The 21,159-nt window shown below is 38.1% G+C and overlaps 1 protein-coding gene across 1 annotated transcript; it reads left to right on the top strand.

Annotated features, from left to right (window-relative positions):
• The first annotated feature begins 723 nt into the window (after positions 1-723).
• LOC140246980 (proton-coupled folate transporter-like) lies at positions 724-19,188 on the top strand. Its single transcript, XM_072326286.1, has 9 exons — positions 724-760; positions 2,683-3,017; positions 3,755-3,950; positions 6,426-6,604; positions 9,497-9,827; positions 13,588-13,719; positions 14,679-14,762; positions 16,476-16,632; positions 17,976-19,188. The coding sequence occupies exons 2-9, from the start codon at positions 2,709-2,711 to the stop codon at positions 18,112-18,114; spliced, it is 1,527 nt and encodes a 508-aa protein (XP_072182387.1). The 5' UTR covers positions 724-760; positions 2,683-2,708; the 3' UTR covers positions 18,115-19,188.
• Positions 19,189-21,159: the final 1,971 nt, after the last annotated feature.

The following is a 21,159-nucleotide window of genomic DNA, read 5'->3' as shown; positions in this document are numbered from 1 at the left end:
CGCTCTATAGGCCTATTGCGTTCAAAACAACTACATAAGATTAAGTTGACCTGCCTGGTTTGAAAACAACAACAACAACAACAACAACAGACATAGGTACCTACTTCTTTAATCGACATTAACCTACTTCTTGGGCCAGTGACAAAATGGACTGAAAATAGAATGATATTGCATCTTCCAAGACAGATTCAGTAGCAAAGTAAATCTAATTATCACCAAAAAATGGTATTTCGATTCACAGCTCGATCGTTAGGTCCAAACCGGAAAGAGAATTGTCAGATAGTCCCCATTCTAGAACCAACATTCCTTGCTCTATTTGAAAGTGCTACTGAACCACTGGTATTCGATTTCATGTAACTGGACGGCCTTTAAAAAAAAACTTTGAGGCGCCAAAGCGGGTCTCAGATTTACCCCCCAACAAAAAAAAAAAGAAAAAAAAAAACAAAAAAAAAAAAGTTGAGAAGCACAGCTCTAGTCCAATTTATCATTAGTAGACCGGTAGTACATGTAGGCATACTCGTGCCTCATTCTTTGGTTAGACTCCTCTAATATAGGGTCTTAGAATGACAGACTAGTAAACGCACGTGATTTTTCGTAAAAGGGATCAGGCCGAGCTAGCTCGGAGAAAACAAAACACTCATTCGCGATTTCGTTCCAACCAAGTGAACAAGCGTTGAGTTCACTGTTAATCCAGTCTGGAGTTTGAGGCTTTGTCGTGAAAAAGTGATCTGACGGATTACGGCTATTGTTCTTCGATTTGGTGAGCAAAGTGTACATGCGTTCTTTCATACACAACACATTTGTTCTATAGATACTGCATAAATTACTTTGATGTGTAAAAACGCGATGTAACCTGTTTCAGCTTGTAAGCTACCGTGAATGAGCGTGATCAAATTGCAATTATGCTATGCGGTATGTGTTACAGAGGACTAATTGGCTAAGTCCCACACTCGTATTTCTATGTATTGCGTTGGATTCTAACGTCTAATGGGATAGGTTTTCTAGGGGTCTATCCTTTCTTTGTTTGTTAATTTCCATCTGCGAAGATGGCTGGATAGCCCATATTCAGCTACGTTAAGCTGGTCTTCCATGGCCGGCATGGGGTCCAGTTGGATGTGAGGTGGGACCACTTCACCGGGTTAGACACCCTGTTCTTTGCGATGAACAGGTAAGTTTAGGCCCTAATGAATGAAGCGGGATCTTTACGTGCATGAGTTATTACGCTCGAGATTGAAGTTATAGTTATACACGGGACCTCCATTTTATGTCCTATCCGAGGGACAGAGTGTTTTGCCTCTTGCTAGAGGGGACGGTATGTTTACACACAACACTACTTAGTCCAGACTCGGGTTCGAACCCGGGCCGCGTGATCGTGAGGCAGACGAGCTGCCGACTGAGCCAAGCAACTCGCCGCCCTACGTTAATGTTGGCGCTGATATTAGAGCTTCTATATCGGAGCTTGTAGAAAGGGTTAGAAAGGATTCCAGTACCATATTACCTGATATTATTTGGCAGTTCATAACATAGAACAGAATTTGTTACATTAATTAACGAATGCAAACCGCCCATAATTAAACCACAATGAATGCTGTCCAAAATTTGATCACCTGCTCCATGCAGAAACCTATGCGCACGGTCGAACCTTGGCATGGGAGGTTGAACCTTGCCTTAGTGCGGGTGCCGATATGTGACTTCACTAACACTTCACAGACTAAAATTAAAAATGTTCTAGACATCCACTCTTTGCTCTAGACTAGACTCTGCAGCTCTGTCTCGAGTCTAGCTTCTGCCAGATTTGACCGAGAGATCGGTCTGTATCTGGTCGTCGGGGATATGTTCCGCAGAGAGTGCGTCTGGCTCCACAAGTTCACAGAATCCCCTCCTATTTATTTTTACATGTATTTTTGTCTACGGACAAGAGCAATAGCATCAAAAGAGTAATAGACTCCTCCAGACATTGACAGACGGATCTTTCTATAGTGAGGGCTGCTAAATTTCTCTTGATTCACTGAAATATACATGTTCATGTATGTACAATGTTGCCTTGCTTTGTTTTAGTATTATATATTTTGGGGTTCTCTTTACCTCTCCTTAATGTTATATTTTTTTTTCTTCTCTTGTTTTCTTTCTCTTTTTCCTTCTTCCTATCTGTTTTCCTCCTGCATCCTTAGCTTTAGTCTCTTGTGTATCTGAACTTCGTCTTGTAAATGTATATTAATGTCTTTTTAGCTACATAGTATGTTTCAATCAGATTCAACTACGTTTTCAAATGTTAAAGGTGCACTCACTTCAACCTGTGCTTACTGAGTTGTCACCTCCAGTTTATCATTTCTGAATTGTTACTGTTTCTACATGAATTGATCTGGAAATAAATGTTCTATTGAATTGAATTAAATTCTGTCTACTGCCAGATAGCCAGTAGTGTACGGTACTAGTGATAGTTCTTATAGTGTCTAGTAAACTTTCAGCAAATCCCTCCCGAGTATGTACAGTGTATGGGGTATTGGAGGCGAGGTAAGCCCATGTCTATAATAGTATAAAGGCATGACTTTTTAATCATCATATACTACTCGATTACATGATTATGTCAGTTTGATGTATTGGTGTGTATTTTAGTGGAGTTAGGACGATTTGTGAATTCATAACAATAATATCTTTGTGTTTATCTGTGAATCGTTTCAGTTCTTTAACGTGAAGCAACCTCCACCATGGAGGAAGACGAGGAACCGCTGACTTCTTCCACTCAAATCACGGCTTCGGCTGATAACAGCCAAAGAGGTTTGGAGGCAGACAAGACCAAGAGATTTTGCCACATCACCGTGGAACCAGTCATCTTCTTCATGATGCTGTGCTACGGTCTTTTTATTCCCCTTCGTCTTCAGTACCTCACCGATAGGATAGCCCAGGATCAGTTTAACATTACGTATAGAACCAAATATGACATTTTGTGCGAGAGAAATACATCTGATTCGAACGTCACCGTCAATAAGATGACAGATCATGCTATTCAACAACAGGTGAATACTCCAACAAGCTAGCTTCCTTTATACAGGTGTTTACTAAGGTGATACATGATCTATTCTAATGTGCCTCCATCTATAGAATTCACACAGTATTTGGTTAGCTGCATCCTTCAAGACAGAGAAAATTGATGCAATAGAGGAAAATCTAACAAAAGATACATATTTTTCAATTTGTCAGCAAGCACATTTTATGGGTAAATTCTCTTTTGAAGATTTCTCAATATATTTCACCTCTCAAGTTTTTCATGCTCTTCACTTTCTCTTTATCTTATAGCTAGCAGAAAATCTTTCATTTTAAATCTGCTTATGAATTTTTACTAGTCAGCCTATTTTCTTGCTTAATTTCTCTGCTTAATTTAGTTGTTTATGCTGTTTTCATGTACATGTAAATTTCTTGTCATGTTTTCATTTTTCTTTCTGTACATGTTGGCCCTGTCTTTGTAGTTTTGTGTGACTGTGATTGTTATCTGTAACTGTATTTCTGCAATTTTTTGAACTAGATTCCTTTCTATCCCTCTCTCTTACCCTAGATCTTAAACTTTGTCATTTTATAATTTGTTGTCTGTTTTCTCAGTCATCTTCTTCCACTTATTTTGCATTTTCTGGACTTAGTTCATGGCCTTGTTTCCATGGTATCAGACAATTTCTGATGGTTTTTTAGGTGTCGCTGTGGTCTCTGTACCTGAGTGTATAGCAACCTCTCACCCAGCGCTTTTCTGACTGTCTTTTAGGTATCGATGTGGTCTCTGTACCTGAGTGTAGCAACCTCTCTCCCAGCACTCTTCTGCACCACCATGATTGGAGCACATAGTGACCTTGTTGGTAGAAAGGTTGCCCTCATAGTCCCATCCATTGGATTCTGTGTCTATGCTGTCGTCTATCTTGTTGTCACTTTGCTGGAAGAAAATATAGCATACCTGCTGATTGGTAAGCCACTGTAGACAAGGTGCTCAGTTGATTGCCATCAGTTTTTTTGTTTGTTTGTTTGTTTGTTTGTTTTTTGTTATAGTACTCCTGTTATAATGAATATGATTATAATGATGATAAAATATAACAATGATAGAATTATTTCTGTCCATTTTTATGCCTGGAGTCTCATGTCTGTCAAGTGGGAGAGCCCACCAAGTGTGTAAGTATACTCTCAGGAGGTTCTGCACAGTATAGGACGAAGAAAAAGAACGGAATTTCGTTACAAAAAAGTAAAAACTTCAGGTCCCCTATTTGTATAAATTTATTGTCATAAGGTCTATGATACAAAATTCCCTTTGATTATAATGAAATTTTGATATACAATGAAAGCGTATCCGGGCAATTACCCCCAGAAGGCAATTACCCCTCAGCTAAATACTGGTTAGTGGTAAGGTAAGAGTAAAGATAAGAGTTAGGGTTAGGTTTAGGGTTAGGAGTTTGAGTTAGGGTTAGGATTAGGTTCAAGACTAGGATTAGGATTAGGGCCAGGGGAAGGGTCCGGGATAATTGCCCTAGACCCAATGAAAGACAACTTCCAATTCTGAGTACTTCGGTGTAATAGGGGTCGTCTGTTTTAGTTTATACACCTGCTTCATTCGTCATAGCTATTTGTGTATTAAATGATCTGATATCAAGGACAGCAAGAAATGCTTTATATCTCATCAAGATTTGTAGCAGAAAGACAAAACTCTTTCTGTACCAGGGACTTTAGACAGTGTGTGTAAGGCCTATGGGGTTTTCTGTGTCACTCAGCAGTCAAAGCATTAAGCTCCCTTTGCCGCTGAACCCTTCTGAGGGTATTGAGTGCATTGTCTGTCCAAAAAGGTGAAAACAAGAAAACTAAATTGAAATGGCACTCTTCAGGGAATTATTTTCCGAATCGAATTTGATTCGCAATTCTAGCTTATAAATAATATTTCTAATCAAATAGTATCCTCTACACTCTTATGGAAGAAATCTGCTATGTACACAAAAGATAGTCTGTGTAGCTCAGTGCTATAAAATGTATCTAGCAAATTGTGATGCTATATCAGTAAAAGCATTTTATGTTCTTTTGTATTTTCTGGCGTGTATTAAGTTCAGTGTCTTTTAGGAAACATGGGAACATTCAGTATTCTCTCGCAGTTAATGCTGCATACCTGCCAACTGTTCAGCTTTAATCTGAATATTCAAATTTTTCACTGAAAGAAAATGCATTAATTTTAGTGTGTGCTGATTTTTTTGGAAATATCTTTTAATAGTGAAGTATATGAAATTGATGAAAGTTCAGATTTTTAAATAATTTTTCTTTGTTTGTTCAGACTTCTCAGGGTTGGCAGGTATGAATTGTTAGAACAGATGTGTGTATCTCAGTTGAGATTGTGTCAAATGTCAATCTTCATTTTATTGTGTTATTCTGTGTAAAAAGGATGCACCTTGCTCAATGAGAAATCCTTCATTTTGTTGCTCTGATATGTGCAATACATGTGAATTGACTTGAAAAGATGTGGATTAATAATGATATGAGATATCTTCTAGACATTTGAGACAACCCAATATATTCCTGTATATGTGAGGGGTTTTTTATGATCTTAAAGGCAGGTGGTCCCGGTGGTTTAGTTGAATGCGTACGCGGGTGCACGGTGCAAGTTTCATATAGAGACCTATGCTATCTACTCCTCTTTAGCGCTTACGCTGTGACCCACTTCCCCGAGTCCGAAGAAGTCCGATCCACTGTAGTCAGTCACAATTTGGCTCATGATTCGGCTGAGGGGGATGACAGCTTTAGCAAACTCCTATTGTGATGTCATAATAAGAAGCACATATGCACGCACCCTGGCATTACTACAGACTGCGCAATGTGCAGAGAAGACAACGAATGCAACGTTACTTAGCAACACCTACGCACTTTACTCTTGCTGACAGCTCAATTTCGGTAATCTTTGTATCAATGCTAAGGGGGATCGGCAGTGTCGTCAACAGCGCCCTCTACACTACTGGGACTATGCGCCTTTAAGTTTGTGTGATGGCAATTCTATGAGTACCTGGTATGAGAGGAAAGGCTGAAAACAAGGAAGACATTGTTTTCATTGTGCTTATCATAGACGTAATTATGTAATTGTGATGCAAAATTTGTTTGTATTGTCATGATAATTTTGGTACAATGTAATGTCAATGGAAGCCAAATTTCTATGTCTGACAATAGACCAATAAAAGAATGAATGAATGAATGACTTAGAAACATGAGGAGAAACTAGATTACTACAAATTTCACATCCTTAGGGGTTAATATGCTCTTATGTATTTAAATTAATGTCTCAAATTCAAAAATATAAAGACAGAAATGTTTTTCTGTAATTGCATTAGAATGAAAAAAAAAAAAAAACTAATATTTTTAGGTCTAGTCATCTGACAGTGATTTGACCTTTCACATTTGACTTTTGACCCTTACAGGTCACTTTGCCCTTGGTGTATGCGGAGACTTCTCCCTACTCTTGGCTGGATGTTTCTCCTACATGGCTGACATCACCACTAAGAAGGAGAGAGCTTTCCGAATCATCCTCCTGGATTGTCTGAGCTTCACAGCAGCCGGCATCGCTCAGGTTGGGGTGGGGTACTGGATACAGGCCTCAGTAAGTATCACACACTGCTTATGCCTCTTTTTTGTTTCTTTCTTTGTTTGTTTATTTGCTTGTTTGTTTTTTGTTTGTTTGTTTGTTTGTTTGTTTGTTTTTACCTGTTGTGGCTGTCTTTTCTATCTAGGCCATCAAGATGGCTCAGTTCCAACCCTCCCAACTATTCTGAATTTGGAGGAAAGAATCTGAATTTTGACCATTCACAATTCTTGTTTTCATTTGGAGTTTCCTATTTTCTTTATGATTATTTTTGAGCCAAATCATCCCTGTTTTTTCAGTCAGAAAGGTAGGGAGGTCTGTTTTGACCATTCCCAGCTATTGTTGTCCCCGCCGAACGAGTTCGAGCAGGGGACTATGAAACGGGCTCCGTACGTGTGTGTGTCCGCCGTCCGTGTGTCCGTCCGTGTGTGCGTCCGTGTGTGATCAAAATCTTCAATTTCCTACTTCTCTGTCATTTATGAGCCAATTTTAATTCTGTTTGCTTTATATGATAGCACTACAAGGGAGCTTTGAAACTTCTACACAGAATTTCAGTCGTGACCTTTGACCTTGACCTTTGACCTATATTGTACATTGGCTACAAAATGCTACTCCTTCGCCATTTCTAACCCGATTTCGATTCCGTTTGCTTTATGTGATGGCACTAGGTGAGGGCTTCAAAACTTCTACACAGAATTTTGACCTTTGCCTTCTTTGACCTTTGACCTTGATTTTTGACCTGTATTGTACATTGGCTACAAAATGCTACTCCTTCGCCATTTCTAACCCGATTTCGATTCCGTTTGCTTTATGTGATGGCACTAGGTGAGGGCTTCAAAACTTCTACACAGAATTTTGACCTTTGCCTTCTTTGACCTTTGACCTTGATTTTTGACCTGTATTGTACATTGGCTACAAAATGCTACTCCTTCGCCATTTCTAACCCGATTTCGATTCCGTTTGCTTTATGTGATGGCACTAGGTGAGGGCTTCAAAACTCTACACAGAATTTTCACCTTTGCCTTCTTTGACCTTTGACCTTGATTTTTGACCTGTATTGTACATTGGCTATAAAATGCTACTCCTTCGCTATTTCTAACCCGATTTCGATTCTGTTTGCTTTATGTGATGGCACTAGGTGAGGGCTTCAAAACTTTTACACAGAATTTTGACCTTTGACATCTTTGACCTTTGACCTTGATTTTTTACCTATATTGCACATTTTGCTACAAAATGCTACTTCCGGCGGGGACATATATTACGCACCGCGTAATTTCTACTTTTCCTTGTTTCAGTTGGAGTTTCCTATTTTTCTTGATAATTTTACGACATACTCCGATGGAAATGATCTCTCGTTCATATTTTTGAGCCAAATCGTCCCTGTTTTGCAGTCAGAAAGATAGGAAGGTCTGTTTTGACTACCCCTAGCTCTGGTTTCATTTTGAGTTTTCTACTTTTCTATATAGTTTTCCTTCACACTCCAATGGAACTGCTCTTTATTCTCTACTCTAGAGCCAAATCATCCCTATTTTGCAGTCAGAAAGGTTTTGAGGTCTGCAGTTGGTTGCTTTAAATCTGTCTTTCAATCAAATAACTTGAATGGTTCAAGTGCGGGTTTGAATCTAAGAAGTCTTACCGGTACTGAGCAGTGTTGTGTGGAAGTATTCTGTCCCCTGCAGCAAGAGGCAAAACACTCTGTCCCATTGGATAGGACATAAAATGGAGGTCCCATGTGTGAGAGAGTCATAACTCATGCATGTACACTAAAAGATACCACTTCATTCATTCATTGCAAATAGCAGGGTGCATTAACCACATGACGTGCATAAACTGGACCCCATGGAAGATCAGCTGTTACAGCTAGATATGGGCTATCCAGCCTTCTTGTCAGATGGAAAATGAAACAAACAAACAAATAAGCAAGTGAATTGTCATAGAATCAGTCAGCTATAGCTTATAAACTGTAGTACATGTATGTCCAGCTAACATGATTCCTCTCAGGAAATTTTCAGTACTCCAATAAGTGAAAGAAATGAGTTTAAAACTGGCATTTTATACTTTGTTTAATGCTATGTCTCAAGTAAGATTCATTAACATTGGTAACATAGAAAGCAAAGAATACACATATCCTGATGTGCTCATCATGGCTTAATCATACAATGCACATATTTTAACCTATTAGTTCTTTACAAGTTATATACAAGAAAACTACATGTAAGTACATGGAGATGGAAGCCAGCTTTTTACTCAAGACCTCATGATAGCAATCATAACCATTAACATTCATGGATACAAATATGTGGGACTACATAACATATCCCGACTGCTGAGTTGTGAAACTTCAAAGGATGAGGAAGTATTGGACTCAGATAAAAGATTTGATGGGTTGAAAGCATTGAGACAAAAACATCAGATGAATGAAAGTAAAAGTGAATAAATGAAATCAAAATATTGATTGCTGAGCTATTTTAGAGATCTGGCACAAAATGGTAATCTTAGTGATGTGACGATAATATCTCTTGCAGTATTCCATGTGTGTTTGATGACTGGATGAGAATAGGTCTTTTTTTTTTTTGCTATATATGATAAACAAGTTAATGATATCATCACAATTATATCCCTTGGTCCCATTTGATGCAAATCATGTCAGCCATTTCAGAATGTAAATTTGATATCATGTGAGTCAGGATAGTGGTGGAAATAGCAATTATTGCATGTGGCAAGACTTCACATTCAATTGAGGAATTAAAAAAATAAATAAAAAGAGTTTGCTGATGTACCTCTTAGGAGTATGATTGTTACAAAGTGAAATGCTTTTGGGAAGTGGTGTCTGCCAGTATATTTGAATGAGAGTATCTATCAATTTTGTCATGATAACTTCTTATTTTCTAAATTTTCTGTATCTCCCAGGGGTTTCTTTATCCTTACATCTTCATCCTAGCCTGTGTTACCATGACAACAATGTATGTCATCTTCCTGGTGCCGGACACTCACCAGAGATCATCGACCTCCGTCATCCATGCTAGAGATGCTCCGAGACGCATCCTGAACCTCATCCAGAGCAACACACACAAACGCCGTCTTCCTCTCCTCATAGCAACCATCGTCATGGTGATAAGAGTCCTCGTCTTCTTCTCTCTCCCGAGCCTGACCATTCTGTACGGCATGGGGGAGCCCTTCTGCTGGGACTCGCGGATGGTGGGAATCTTTAGTGCAGCGCAATACGTTTCTGGTGCTTTAGGTGTGACCGCCATTTTGCTTTATTTCTTATAATTCTTTCTTTGAGTCATGTACAGCATCTCTGTGAGTTATGATAGCATGATCAAATTGTTGTTTATGTTGCAGTTTATTTGATTATTTCACGTTTGTATGTATGCCAAGAATACCATTGATGATTTGTATTTTCAGCTATTTCCTTAATTGCTGATACATATCCTTTATCAGGTTTATAATGTCCTATAATTTTCTCTCTTTTGTTAGCCTGTAACCTACAAGTGGTCAATTCACTTTTCATCCAGTTTCTGATGTATTTTTTGGCCATCCCGGCCTGGCTGATTACCTTCCACAAGCCTTTCAGCTGGTCACCAACTTATTTTGTTTAAAAAAGAGAAATAATTGTTCTTTCTTTGGCATTCCAAGAGCTCAATCTCTATCTGAAGCAGGTAGAGTTTGTCAGAGACTTAACTGACTACAATTTACTTCCTCATATTTTGCCAAAGTCTCACCCATTTCTTGTAAGATATAAGTTTCAGTTTCTACAGTTCTGCACATGACACTTAAGATGTAATCCATACACCAGTCCCGACACTCAATAGTAGGCTTGCCTGATACCTGTGATGACTGTTTATCTTTAAGCTTTTGAAACTCCTTCCTACAGAAAAGATGTGCAAGTGCCATAGGTTACTCATAGTTTAGATTATAGGATTCATTGTAAAAGAAACTTCACGTACTCAGTGCGAGACGATCATGTGACAATACAGTACTCTCCGCATAATCGGGTAGGCTCGGGCAGAGCATTTCTGGCCCGATTAACCCTAACTAGGCCGTACAGTGACGGGGCGATCATTAACAGCCCGTTAACGATCGCCCCATCACTGTACAGGCATGCTAACCTGGAAACATTAGACTGCACATTACTTGAATATGAGACCATTCTGAAGCAAATAATTTTCACACAATGATAGATATATAATGTACTCTTAAATGAATTCCACAAGGATTAAAACAATCATCCCCTAGCATTCCCACTGATTCCCACTGATCAGTTACTAGCCATCCCCTTCAAGCGGAGTATCCGATTACCAGAAGAACACGTCTCATTCACAATTGACACGTGCACAATGTGTATGTTCATGCATTGTACACTGCAACAAACACCTACACTGTATGCTTAACATGCATGCTTGCACGGCACATTATACATACCTTACACTTGCTCAGTCACGAGCAATAATTTACAGGTACACTCTTTTATGGACAAATATGTCTTCAGAAATCTTTGTCGTTTGACTTTAGACTCCTCGCTAACACGCAGGCGTTTTCCGAAATGAACGTGTCTCTTTGCGTGCACTAGTCATGTAGAAAGTCGGGTTACTTTTCGAGAAGTGTCTGGGGAAAAGCAAAATTATGGAGCTGGTGCGTGGCCTGATTTTCGTTGCAAATATCTCACATGGTGAATGTTGTTGTAGAGCTAGGGAGGAGCGCAAGTGTGTTCAACTCCTGTCGGTCTATGCAATTTTTAATGCCAGCTACATGTGTCATGTTCGTTTACGTGCGGCAAGTCAGTACTGGTACATGTGTTTTCGTGTTTAATCACTCCCCAAATGATGGGTCTTCTTTGCAAATTAAGCAGAGAATGCAGTTAGCCGTGGAAAATTTGACATTCATGATTTCTTAAAGTGTTATATCTTCAATAAAATATATGGGTAGAAATGAGATAAGAAGAAAATTATTTACCCATTTATGCAGAGAGGCAACCCGATTATCAGGTAATTTTAATGTGCATTGGAACGGATTTTGACATTACTGACCAATTAAACGGAGTACCCGTTTCAGCGATACCTGATTACGCGGAGAGTACTGTACTAGCCTGGCAGTATAGTGTATGACTTCATTACTAGGAAATAATCATTCAAGATTAGTTTATCTCTAGATGCTTTGTAGGAGATTTATATCCCAGAGTTATCTAGACGACACAAGTTTTGGCTAGAGGAGCTTATGAAAGCTTTCAAAAACAACAACAATTTCTCATTTTACCATGTCACTGTATTTAACCTTGTCTGAAAGATCAGCAATGTGTCTGGTAATATACTCTGTATATTTCACAACAATAATGATTCTCAAATTATATGTAGGGCTAATAGTGTCATTTCGCAAGTGCTTGACGGTACAATTCAGAATGATGAAGTATCCTTCTGCAAAATAAAATCTAGTTCCTGTATTTCCAGCATTGCATATGACAGACAATGTTTTTGCGAGCTGAGAAAATTATGAACTTCATACAATGGGAAGAAATCACACAAAATTAAAACGCAGTGAAGTATTCTTTGCATAAAATATTTGATTTATGCCCCAAATGCAGGTTAGGGACATATAAAATATGGAAAGAAGACTACTTTGTGAGTTACTGTATATGGTGAATATTTCACAAGGTTTTTAATTTCATGAATTTTAAACACGCAAAAAGTATTGAGTCTGATGCTGACGTGAATGTGACATGCATGCATTCATTCTCCGCTCAGTACGGTCTTCCACAATCGTAAATTTAACACTCGTGAAATTGTCGGGAAGTCCCAATCGACCAAAAAAAAATAGACGCCTAAATATATGGCGTATTCAGTATTCTTTGCTCCCTCATCTAATGAGAGACAATAGATGTAGAGATCAAAGTACATTGACCCCACTGATGAATGGATCGTGTCATGTGACCTGGTTTCTGCAGTAGATCATATCATGTGATCTCACCTGGTCACCTGATGGGAACTGTGCCCCAGATTTGATTAGACTGTAAGAGCCATAGATGGTGCACCCTGTTTAAAGGACAAGTTCACCTTCATTGACATAAGGATTGAGAGAATGCAGCAATATTAGTAGAACACATCAGTGAAGGTTTGAGGAAAATTGGACAATCGATGCAAAAGTTATGAATTTTTAATTTTTTTTTTTTGTGTTGGAACCGCTGGATGAGGAGACTACTAAGGCTCGTGATGTCATATGAGTACAACAGTATAAAGAAAATGTAAAGAAAATTCAACATATTTTCACTTTTTTTACATAATAAAAGAGCACTTGACTTGCCTCTTTCTAAAGGCAATGGGAATAATATTACCCATAACATATGTCAGTAATGAGTCAAGGGAATGTGTACTTTTTTCAAAAGATGACATTTTGTGAAATTCTCTTTATATTTTTCTTATATTGTTGTATACATGTGACACCATACACTGTAGTAGTCTTCTCATCCAGCGGTGACTGCACAAAAACTTCAAAAATTCATAACTTTTGGACGGATTATCTGATTTTCCTCACACTTTCAATGATGTGTTCTACTAATATTGCTACATTCTCTCAATCCTTATGTTAATGAAGGTGAACTTGTCCTTTAACCTTTACTGTGCTTTGGTTAGTGATTGGCACACACCTCATCTTGAGCATAGATTGTTGGAAACTAATGGCAAATGAAAGGAGATTAAGGAATCCCCCTATTCCCGACTGTATCACCATGGCCTTTCCATTGGACTGAGTCACATCGCTCCACCTGTTTGAGCTTTGCAAACTTTACAACTGGGTCAAGTTTGGATGGATTATTAAATGCTGATGAAAGATTTTGACAAGCTAGGGCAAGTGCCTTGAAATGTAAAGGGTTAAATGAAAAATTCTTACATTTATTTCTTTCAGTTTCTAGCGTATTTCCGTGTGTTTTATTCTTCAAATTTTGTGTGTTTACTTGACGTTATTTTTAATCGTCTCTGGGAATTTTACTTCTCTCATTTTCTGTCCAGGAATGATCATTGGGGGCAAAGTCCTCAGCAAGCAGCTGGGAGATGGTAGTCTTATTCAAGTCGGGTTGATTTCTTCAATCTTATGCATCGTCCTGACTGGTGCGGCACAATCGAATGCATTTCTCTATGCAGGTATGAAAAAATGATCAGTAAGAATCTTTACATGCTTTCTTGTATGTGTTTAGATTTACATCAAACTGTACTGCTATCTTTATGTATATGTGTGTATACAAATATGTAAAAAAAAAATACAATTGGATTTTGGCATTGATATTTTCCAATACGATTAAACTGTCTGAATGCTACATGTGTATTTCAGGGTCTAAAAATATAACATTTTACCTATATTTTGCAGAAAACCCTTAGCTATTCAATTTGGTGATGTGGTCACAGAGAAATGTGAATTGATGTGAAGTTTATAATCGATTATATCTTTTGATAAAATGGGGCCTGGTGTAACAAGGTCATTGTCTTGAGGTCAGGTCCATGTTGTAATGAAGTTTGACTGTACACGTGTATATCTTCTTTTTATTTCTTTGTGTTGGCAAAATATTGTATTGTACAATCAAACCTGTCTAAAGTGGCCATCCAAGGGAGACAGGAAAAATGACCCTGTCTAAAGTGGCCATCCAGGGGAGACAGAAAAAATGGCCATTAAAGACAGTTGGCCACTATAGACATTGTCTTTAACATGTCTTTGCTCTCTGGGGGAATTTTTGTCTGTGGCCATATATGACAGGCAGCGCTATAGACAGGTGGATGCAGGTTTGATCGCATACAAGTACTGTAAAAGTGGATATTTTCATGCAACTGATTTTTCTTGCTTGGTCGTATAAGATGAGTTTCACATGATTTTAATTCCACAGAATCAAGACATGAACTATTGGAACATATTACAAGCAAATATATATGCTTGCTTTTGTTTTTGCCCTAGTTTCTGGTTGCTGGAAATGTGCAAGTATGTACACACTGAAATTTTCCACTTTTATAGTAATATGTACAATGGTGCAGCGGATTAAGTATTTCTGTATCCTCATTGTAAGACTGGATTTGATGGAAGTGAGATGACTTTAATCTGTTTGTCTCTCTAGTCCCAGCCGTTGGTCTCTTCCGAGCTCTCTCTCTACCGATGTTGAGGACTGTGATGTCCAAACTGGTCTACCCTTCAGAACAAGGTTTGACCATGCCCATGTTTTGACCATCACTCTAGTGGTCTGGGGATGCTATCTTGAAACTTCTGTCAGGGTTATGCAATGTGATTTGCATGAAATGTTACTGCATTCTCTTTCACACTTAATAACTTGTATTAGGCAGTCTTGTAGAAGGTTAAAGGTATAAACCACTTTGCAAGCACACAAGTTTATTCTTAAAATTTATGTAGATTCCTGTTTTGTTGTAGTTGTGGTATGCAGGGCTTAAGAGTAGCACTGGTTTGGTGGCCTAGGGCCACTTAAAGTTGATATCGGGCCACCAAACTTCTGAAAAAGTTGGTATTTGATGGCCTGATGGGGCAACTACCAAGATTCAAAGTAGATTGTCATATTTCCTTTTATTTAGGGCCACTACTTTTTCCTTTTTCTGCCACTAAAATCTCAGAGTTACATGAATATAGAAGTCTGAATGGCTCACCAGAGAGAAAACTTGGTGTCAAGCCTTGTGGTATGATATTAAAAGTTTGTTTCATTTATTTGGTGACAAGCTGTTTCTGCTGTGAAAGAAAACTCTCTTCTAATTTACCAATATATTTGACAAATTCTTGAATAATAACTGGGTAAGTAATTAATTTGTGATTGCAGTGAAGTCTAAAATGCAGAAATTTTTTTCTTCATCAGGATTCAAAATCTATTCAAAAAGAAACTCGAAGCCAAACTGTTCCAGCATAATAAAAATGTGTGTGTGTGTGTGTGTGTGTGTGTATGTGTGCATGTGTGTATTATGAACTCTGATTAGTTTGTTGTGAAAGAGCTAAATAAGAAACTATTATTATTATTATTATTATTATTATTATTATTATTATTATTATTATTATTATTATTATTATTAATATTATTTTATTATTTATTATCATTATTATTATTATTATTATTATTATTATTATTATTATTATTATCATCATTATTATTTATTATTGTTATATTATCGTTATTATTAGTAGTTTGTAGTAGGAATCAGTTCCAATGCACATTAAATTTACTTGATAATCTGGTTGCCTCTCCACATAAATGGGTAAATAATTTTCTTCTAATCTAATTTCTACCCACATTTTATCGCAGATATAACACTTAAAGAAATCTTAAATGCCGATTTCCACGGCTAATCGCATTCTCTGCTTAATTTGCAAAGAAGACCGATCATTTGGGGAGTGATTAAACATGAAAACACATGTACCAGTCCCGAACGAAATGAGGCCATGCACCAGCTCCATAATTTTGCTTCTGATCAGTCACTTCTCGAAAAGTAACCTGACGTTCTAAGTGACTAGGGCACGTAAAGAAATGTGTTCATTTCGGAAAACATTTGCGTGTTAGTGAGGAGTCTATAGTCAAACGACAAATTTTTTTCTGAAGACATATTTGTCCGTAAAAAGAGTGTAAATTATTGCTCGTGACTGAGCAATTGTAAGGTATGCATAATGTGCCGTGCAAGCAGATATGTTAAGCATACAGTGTAGGTGTTTGGTGCAGTGTACAATGCCTGTACAGACACATTGTGTGTGTCAATTGTGAATGAGATGTGTTCTTCTGTTAATCGGGTACTCCGCTTAATCGGGTAAGAAACGCTCTGACCGAGCCTACCCAATAATGCGGAGAGTGCTGTACTACTGCAACTACTCAACATATTATCAGTTATGAAGTTTTCTGATCTGTATTTCCATTGTATCTCTCTAGGAGTGATGTTTGCCTGTATTGGATGCCTTCAAAGTCTTACGATGGTCATCTCGCCCATCACATTCAACAACATCTACTACGTCACTATCCGTGTCAATCCCGGCATCGTCTTTTTTGTTATGGCAGGCTGCCTGGTAGTGGCAAGTTTGTTAACCATGTGAGTATTGTAACCATGGTCATGCTCCAAGATAGATGCTAATTATCATAATGAATAGCATAATGATAACAATAATAGTCTTATTTGCCCAGGGTAGCCTCTTCAGTGTTGCCACTGCTCTACCAGGGGGCCATGTCATTATTATTACCCTAGCGTTGCCAGGTACCCATTTATACACCTGGGTCGAGAGGGACATGGTGGGTAAAACATCTTGTCCAAGTACGTAAGCGCTGGGCGAGATTCGAACTCGAATCCTCTGATCGGGAGTCTATCCACTATGCCACAGCGCCCCCACAATGCAGAATGCATAATGATGAGTAGAATGATAATATATAGTAATACATGGTAATGCAAATTTCTATCATGATGATGTACAAGTAGATATGATCATAAATTAAATTGAATTCTACTGGTATACGTATGGACATGATTTTTGTTACGGCTGCTACTCAAACACTGAATGATATATTATCTGTTGAGTTTTGTGTAAGGCAATTGGTCAGTCAGGTTATGATTTTAGCTTCAAAATACTTTTTATTTTATTTGACACCGAAGATGTGGTAAGAGCTGAAGAGGTTGATATTTTGAATTCATTCCCTCACAAAGCCTGTGAAACATTTTATCCAGTGATTCTAAACACTCAGTGATCTAGGCAATTCAAAATAATTTCATCCCTGCTTTTGCTAAGTAGGACTGAGTCATACAATGATACATATACATTACTAGATCCTCGTCTTTCTTTTTGTCTGTTCCTGTATGTGCTGTTTATATACAATGTGTATTTGTATCACTTCATGTGCTTATTAGAGTCATAAAATAGTCTTGTACTTACCTTGGGGTTTTCCCCTACCAAGTCAGCCACAGACAGGCTTGAATTGGTACACCATCACAATTTCCATATTCACCTTTTGATTGTGAAACTTTAAAAATGAATAGAAGAAAAATGAAACTGAAAGTCTGATAATGAAGAGAGATCTTAACCCGTTGAAGACGAGTCCCGAGTATACTAGTGCAGGTGTCCATGCGAAATGCGTGTTGTAGCAAAATCAGCCCATCCTTAATTGGTTAACATCTGATAGCACAATGCAATGAAGAGTAACAATATTGGCCTATTGCATTCCCTCCTGCTTAGAACCATCCCTAAGGGAAATGGAATGACCCCTGTGTGATGAACTCTCCATGATAGGACTCTGAAGTATGGAAGAAGTTCTATTTCCTTTAGGGGTGGTTGTAGGCAGGAGGGTTGGCTCTTGGCCAATTTTGTTACAAAATGATAATGCCAGGGTACCTGATAAACTTTTGGTTTGAAATATTTTCTCTCTTTCTCCCTCACCTTCCTCCAGTATCCTTCAAGTCAAGAAGCAAGAATCGTCATTCCTTCTTCTCCAAGATCCCTTGACAACCAGTGTCAATGGAAATGGGCGGAGCTTGGTGACAGGTCGTCCCCGTAGCAACCAAGGTGTCTCCTCAAAGGAGGGATGATCGTCACATGACCTATTTGAGACATTCCTCAGCTAGCTTATAGACAAGTATCAGCACAATACTCACTGTCAGCACCCAGAAGGATAAAAACTGTGAGTGGCATTCTAAAAGAAAATGATTATTTGCAGACCATCAAGAAAACCGGAGAAGCTTTGCAGACATGGAAGGCGCCCTGTGTAGGTTACTGGAGAGAATTCTAGTATCAATCAGAAAGCCCCCTCTCTGGATTGCTGGAAATAATTTTAGCATAAATCAGCTGATAGTTGAATAGATTTGAAGCAAAATACAAAATTTTTTTATTGACTTGTTATGACAGAGATATGTCATTATGAGAATTGCATGCACAAAGTTAGAGAAGTGATACTTTGGGTGATATCATTATAGCAGAATTCACATTTTGCAAAACATGGTGGAGCTTCTCTACACAATATTGTGCTTCATGTAGTTTGGGCAGTGTGACTGCAAACTTCCTAACAAGTTACCAAGCGAAACTTCATTCTAAACATCGTGCATGCGCTTGGGAAGTTTCTTACTTCTTGGGAAACTATGCAACGTATTGTATAGTGTGGCCTCGCAGGGCTGAAACTTCAAGAAGTTTGTTACATGATTATAGCCATTTTATATTTACACACATTATGTATTATTTTGCACATTGTTGCGTATTTGCATTTTAAATATTTATGGAGGGCATGCAGTTTTTGTCCTTGTGGAGTGTTAGAGATCTCATAACTATGGGTACTTTCACATTACTCAACAATGTGTAGTTGTGTCTGTTGTGTGATTACGGGCCGAGGCTTGTGAAAGCTTTCAAGAAGGATACTAAGCATAGTTTCATGGAATCTGACCGTGGTGTTTGAAACCTGTACTTTCTTGTTTCCAATGTGGTTTGGTGCTTATCAGCAGCTGTTGTCCGAGTGTAGGTATTAGTCAGAAATTGATCCAGCCAATTATTTTCCCAACTTTCAAATTTCTCAGCAAACTTCTGATATTTACTGCAAACAAGATGAAGAAGAGAGGTGTTATTCATACAAATTTTTGCTGCTTTGTAATACCAAACCAGAAGTATAAAAAAACAAAAAATATTTATGCATAGCCAGATCCTCTTAAATGCTGAATTTGATCCAGTAACTTCTCAAAAAATATTTAGCAGCAGGTGTTTATACCTGAAAGTCAAGAAAAATAAACCCACACTGTTACCTTTGTAAGAGGTATATCTTTATAAGCCCACCAGGATTCAATGACAAGGTATATAGGAACTATGTATTCATTTTACCTTTGACTCTGTCTCAACTCTGAGCCTTGATTTTTGCCAAATAGTTTTGTAAAATCATGGAAGCTTACTAACCATGATAACTTTTGCTGCTTGTGTATCTTTTGCAATGCAGTTCTTTGCATGATGAAAATAGATATAAATGAATAAAATGTGGTATATGCTCCATGGTTAAAGGACAAAAGTTCACCTTTATTAACATAAGGATTGAGAGAATGCAGCAATATTAGTAGAACACATCACTGAAAGTTTGAGGAAAATTGGACAATCGATGCAAAAGTTATGAATTTTTAAAACTTTTGTATTGGAACCGCTGGATGAGGAGACTACTAAGGCTCGTGATGTCATATGAGTACAACAGTATAAAGAAAATGTAAAGAAAATTCAACATATTTTCACTTTTTTCGCATAATAAAAAAGCACTTGACTTGCCTCTTTCTAAAGACAATGGGAATAATATTACCCATAACATATGTCGGTAACGAGTCAAGGGAATGTGTACTTTTTTCAAAAGATGAAATTTTGTGAAATTCTCTTTATATTTTCCTTATATTGTTGAACGCATGTGACATCATACACTGCAGTAGTCTTCTCATCCAGCGGTGACTGCACAAAAACTTCAAAAATTCATAACTTTTGAACGGATTGTCCGATTTTCCTCAAACTCTCAGTGATGTGATCTACTAATATTGCTGCATTCACTCAACCCACATGTCTATGAAGGTGAACTTGTCCTTTAAGGACAAAGGTACCTGAAAATTGGGTAAAATGTCATTTTCTAGCCATAACCTCTGCTTGGAAATGTTGTTTATTATGATGGATTGAAATGATTGGGAAATATGTAATACAGTCAACTCTGTATACCCAGTAAGTCAGTTGACAGCGCTGAGACAAACACAGCGACTTCATTACTGATAGGTGATATTTGAATTCTTCATGTGCAGAGGAATACTGCTGTAACACATGTAAGGCTGTGAATGTAAATTGGGACTTTTTATCATCTTTGACTTAGGCGATCATTTGACTCATGCCTCGACGACTTACGCAGGGTTGACTGTATAATGTATCAAAGGAGAACCCATAGGGTCAGAGGTCAGAATCAGTGAACTTGTAGGAAACGAAAGTAAATTCCTACATTCATTACCCCCAAGTGATTACATACAACTCATCATACCTCTTACCATCAGATGCTATAAGATGTTATGATCCAATGATAAGATGTTGACATACAGATTAACATTGATGCAGAGAATGACTTTTGTCACCATATTCTTAGATATTTTGTCAAGTCATGCGCACTTGTTTCGCTGAAGGTCAGATCTGCCTGCACCTAAAGAGAGGAATATTATGTACTTCCAGTGGCATGGTATGTAGCAAGGTAACATGAATACGGGTTAACTAGAGAACAGCTCTGTGTTTGGTAAACAAGGTACAGTATTTGTTCTTGTTCTATTAAAGAAGTAAATTCTTGCTACAGGGGAACTTTTGTGTGTAGGACCACTAATGCCCCGTTTATACTAAGCAAAAAGGGGTTTTTTGAAGCCTCCTGTAACAGCTTGAGCAGACTTTCAGCTCAGTATTTAAACAGACAAAAGGAGATCAGATCAGATCAGATCAGGTCAAGTTCTGAAACCACCTACAGGAGGTGGTTTCAGAGCCTGCTATAGCAGCCTCTGCTGCAGTATAAACGCTAGGGTGTTTGAGAAGCCGCTTTTTAGCCAACCCGGAAGCTATCGCTGAAGGTCATCGCCCGCTGATGTAACCAACCGAGCCGT

Source organism: Diadema setosum, chromosome 3 (genome assembly GCF_964275005.1).
Source record: "Diadema setosum chromosome 3, eeDiaSeto1, whole genome shotgun sequence".
Lineage (NCBI taxonomy): Eukaryota > Metazoa > Echinodermata > Echinoidea > Diadematoida > Diadematidae > Diadema > Diadema setosum.
The sequence above is the reverse complement of the archived record's forward strand: the minus strand, read 5'-3'. Positions and strand labels throughout refer to the sequence as shown.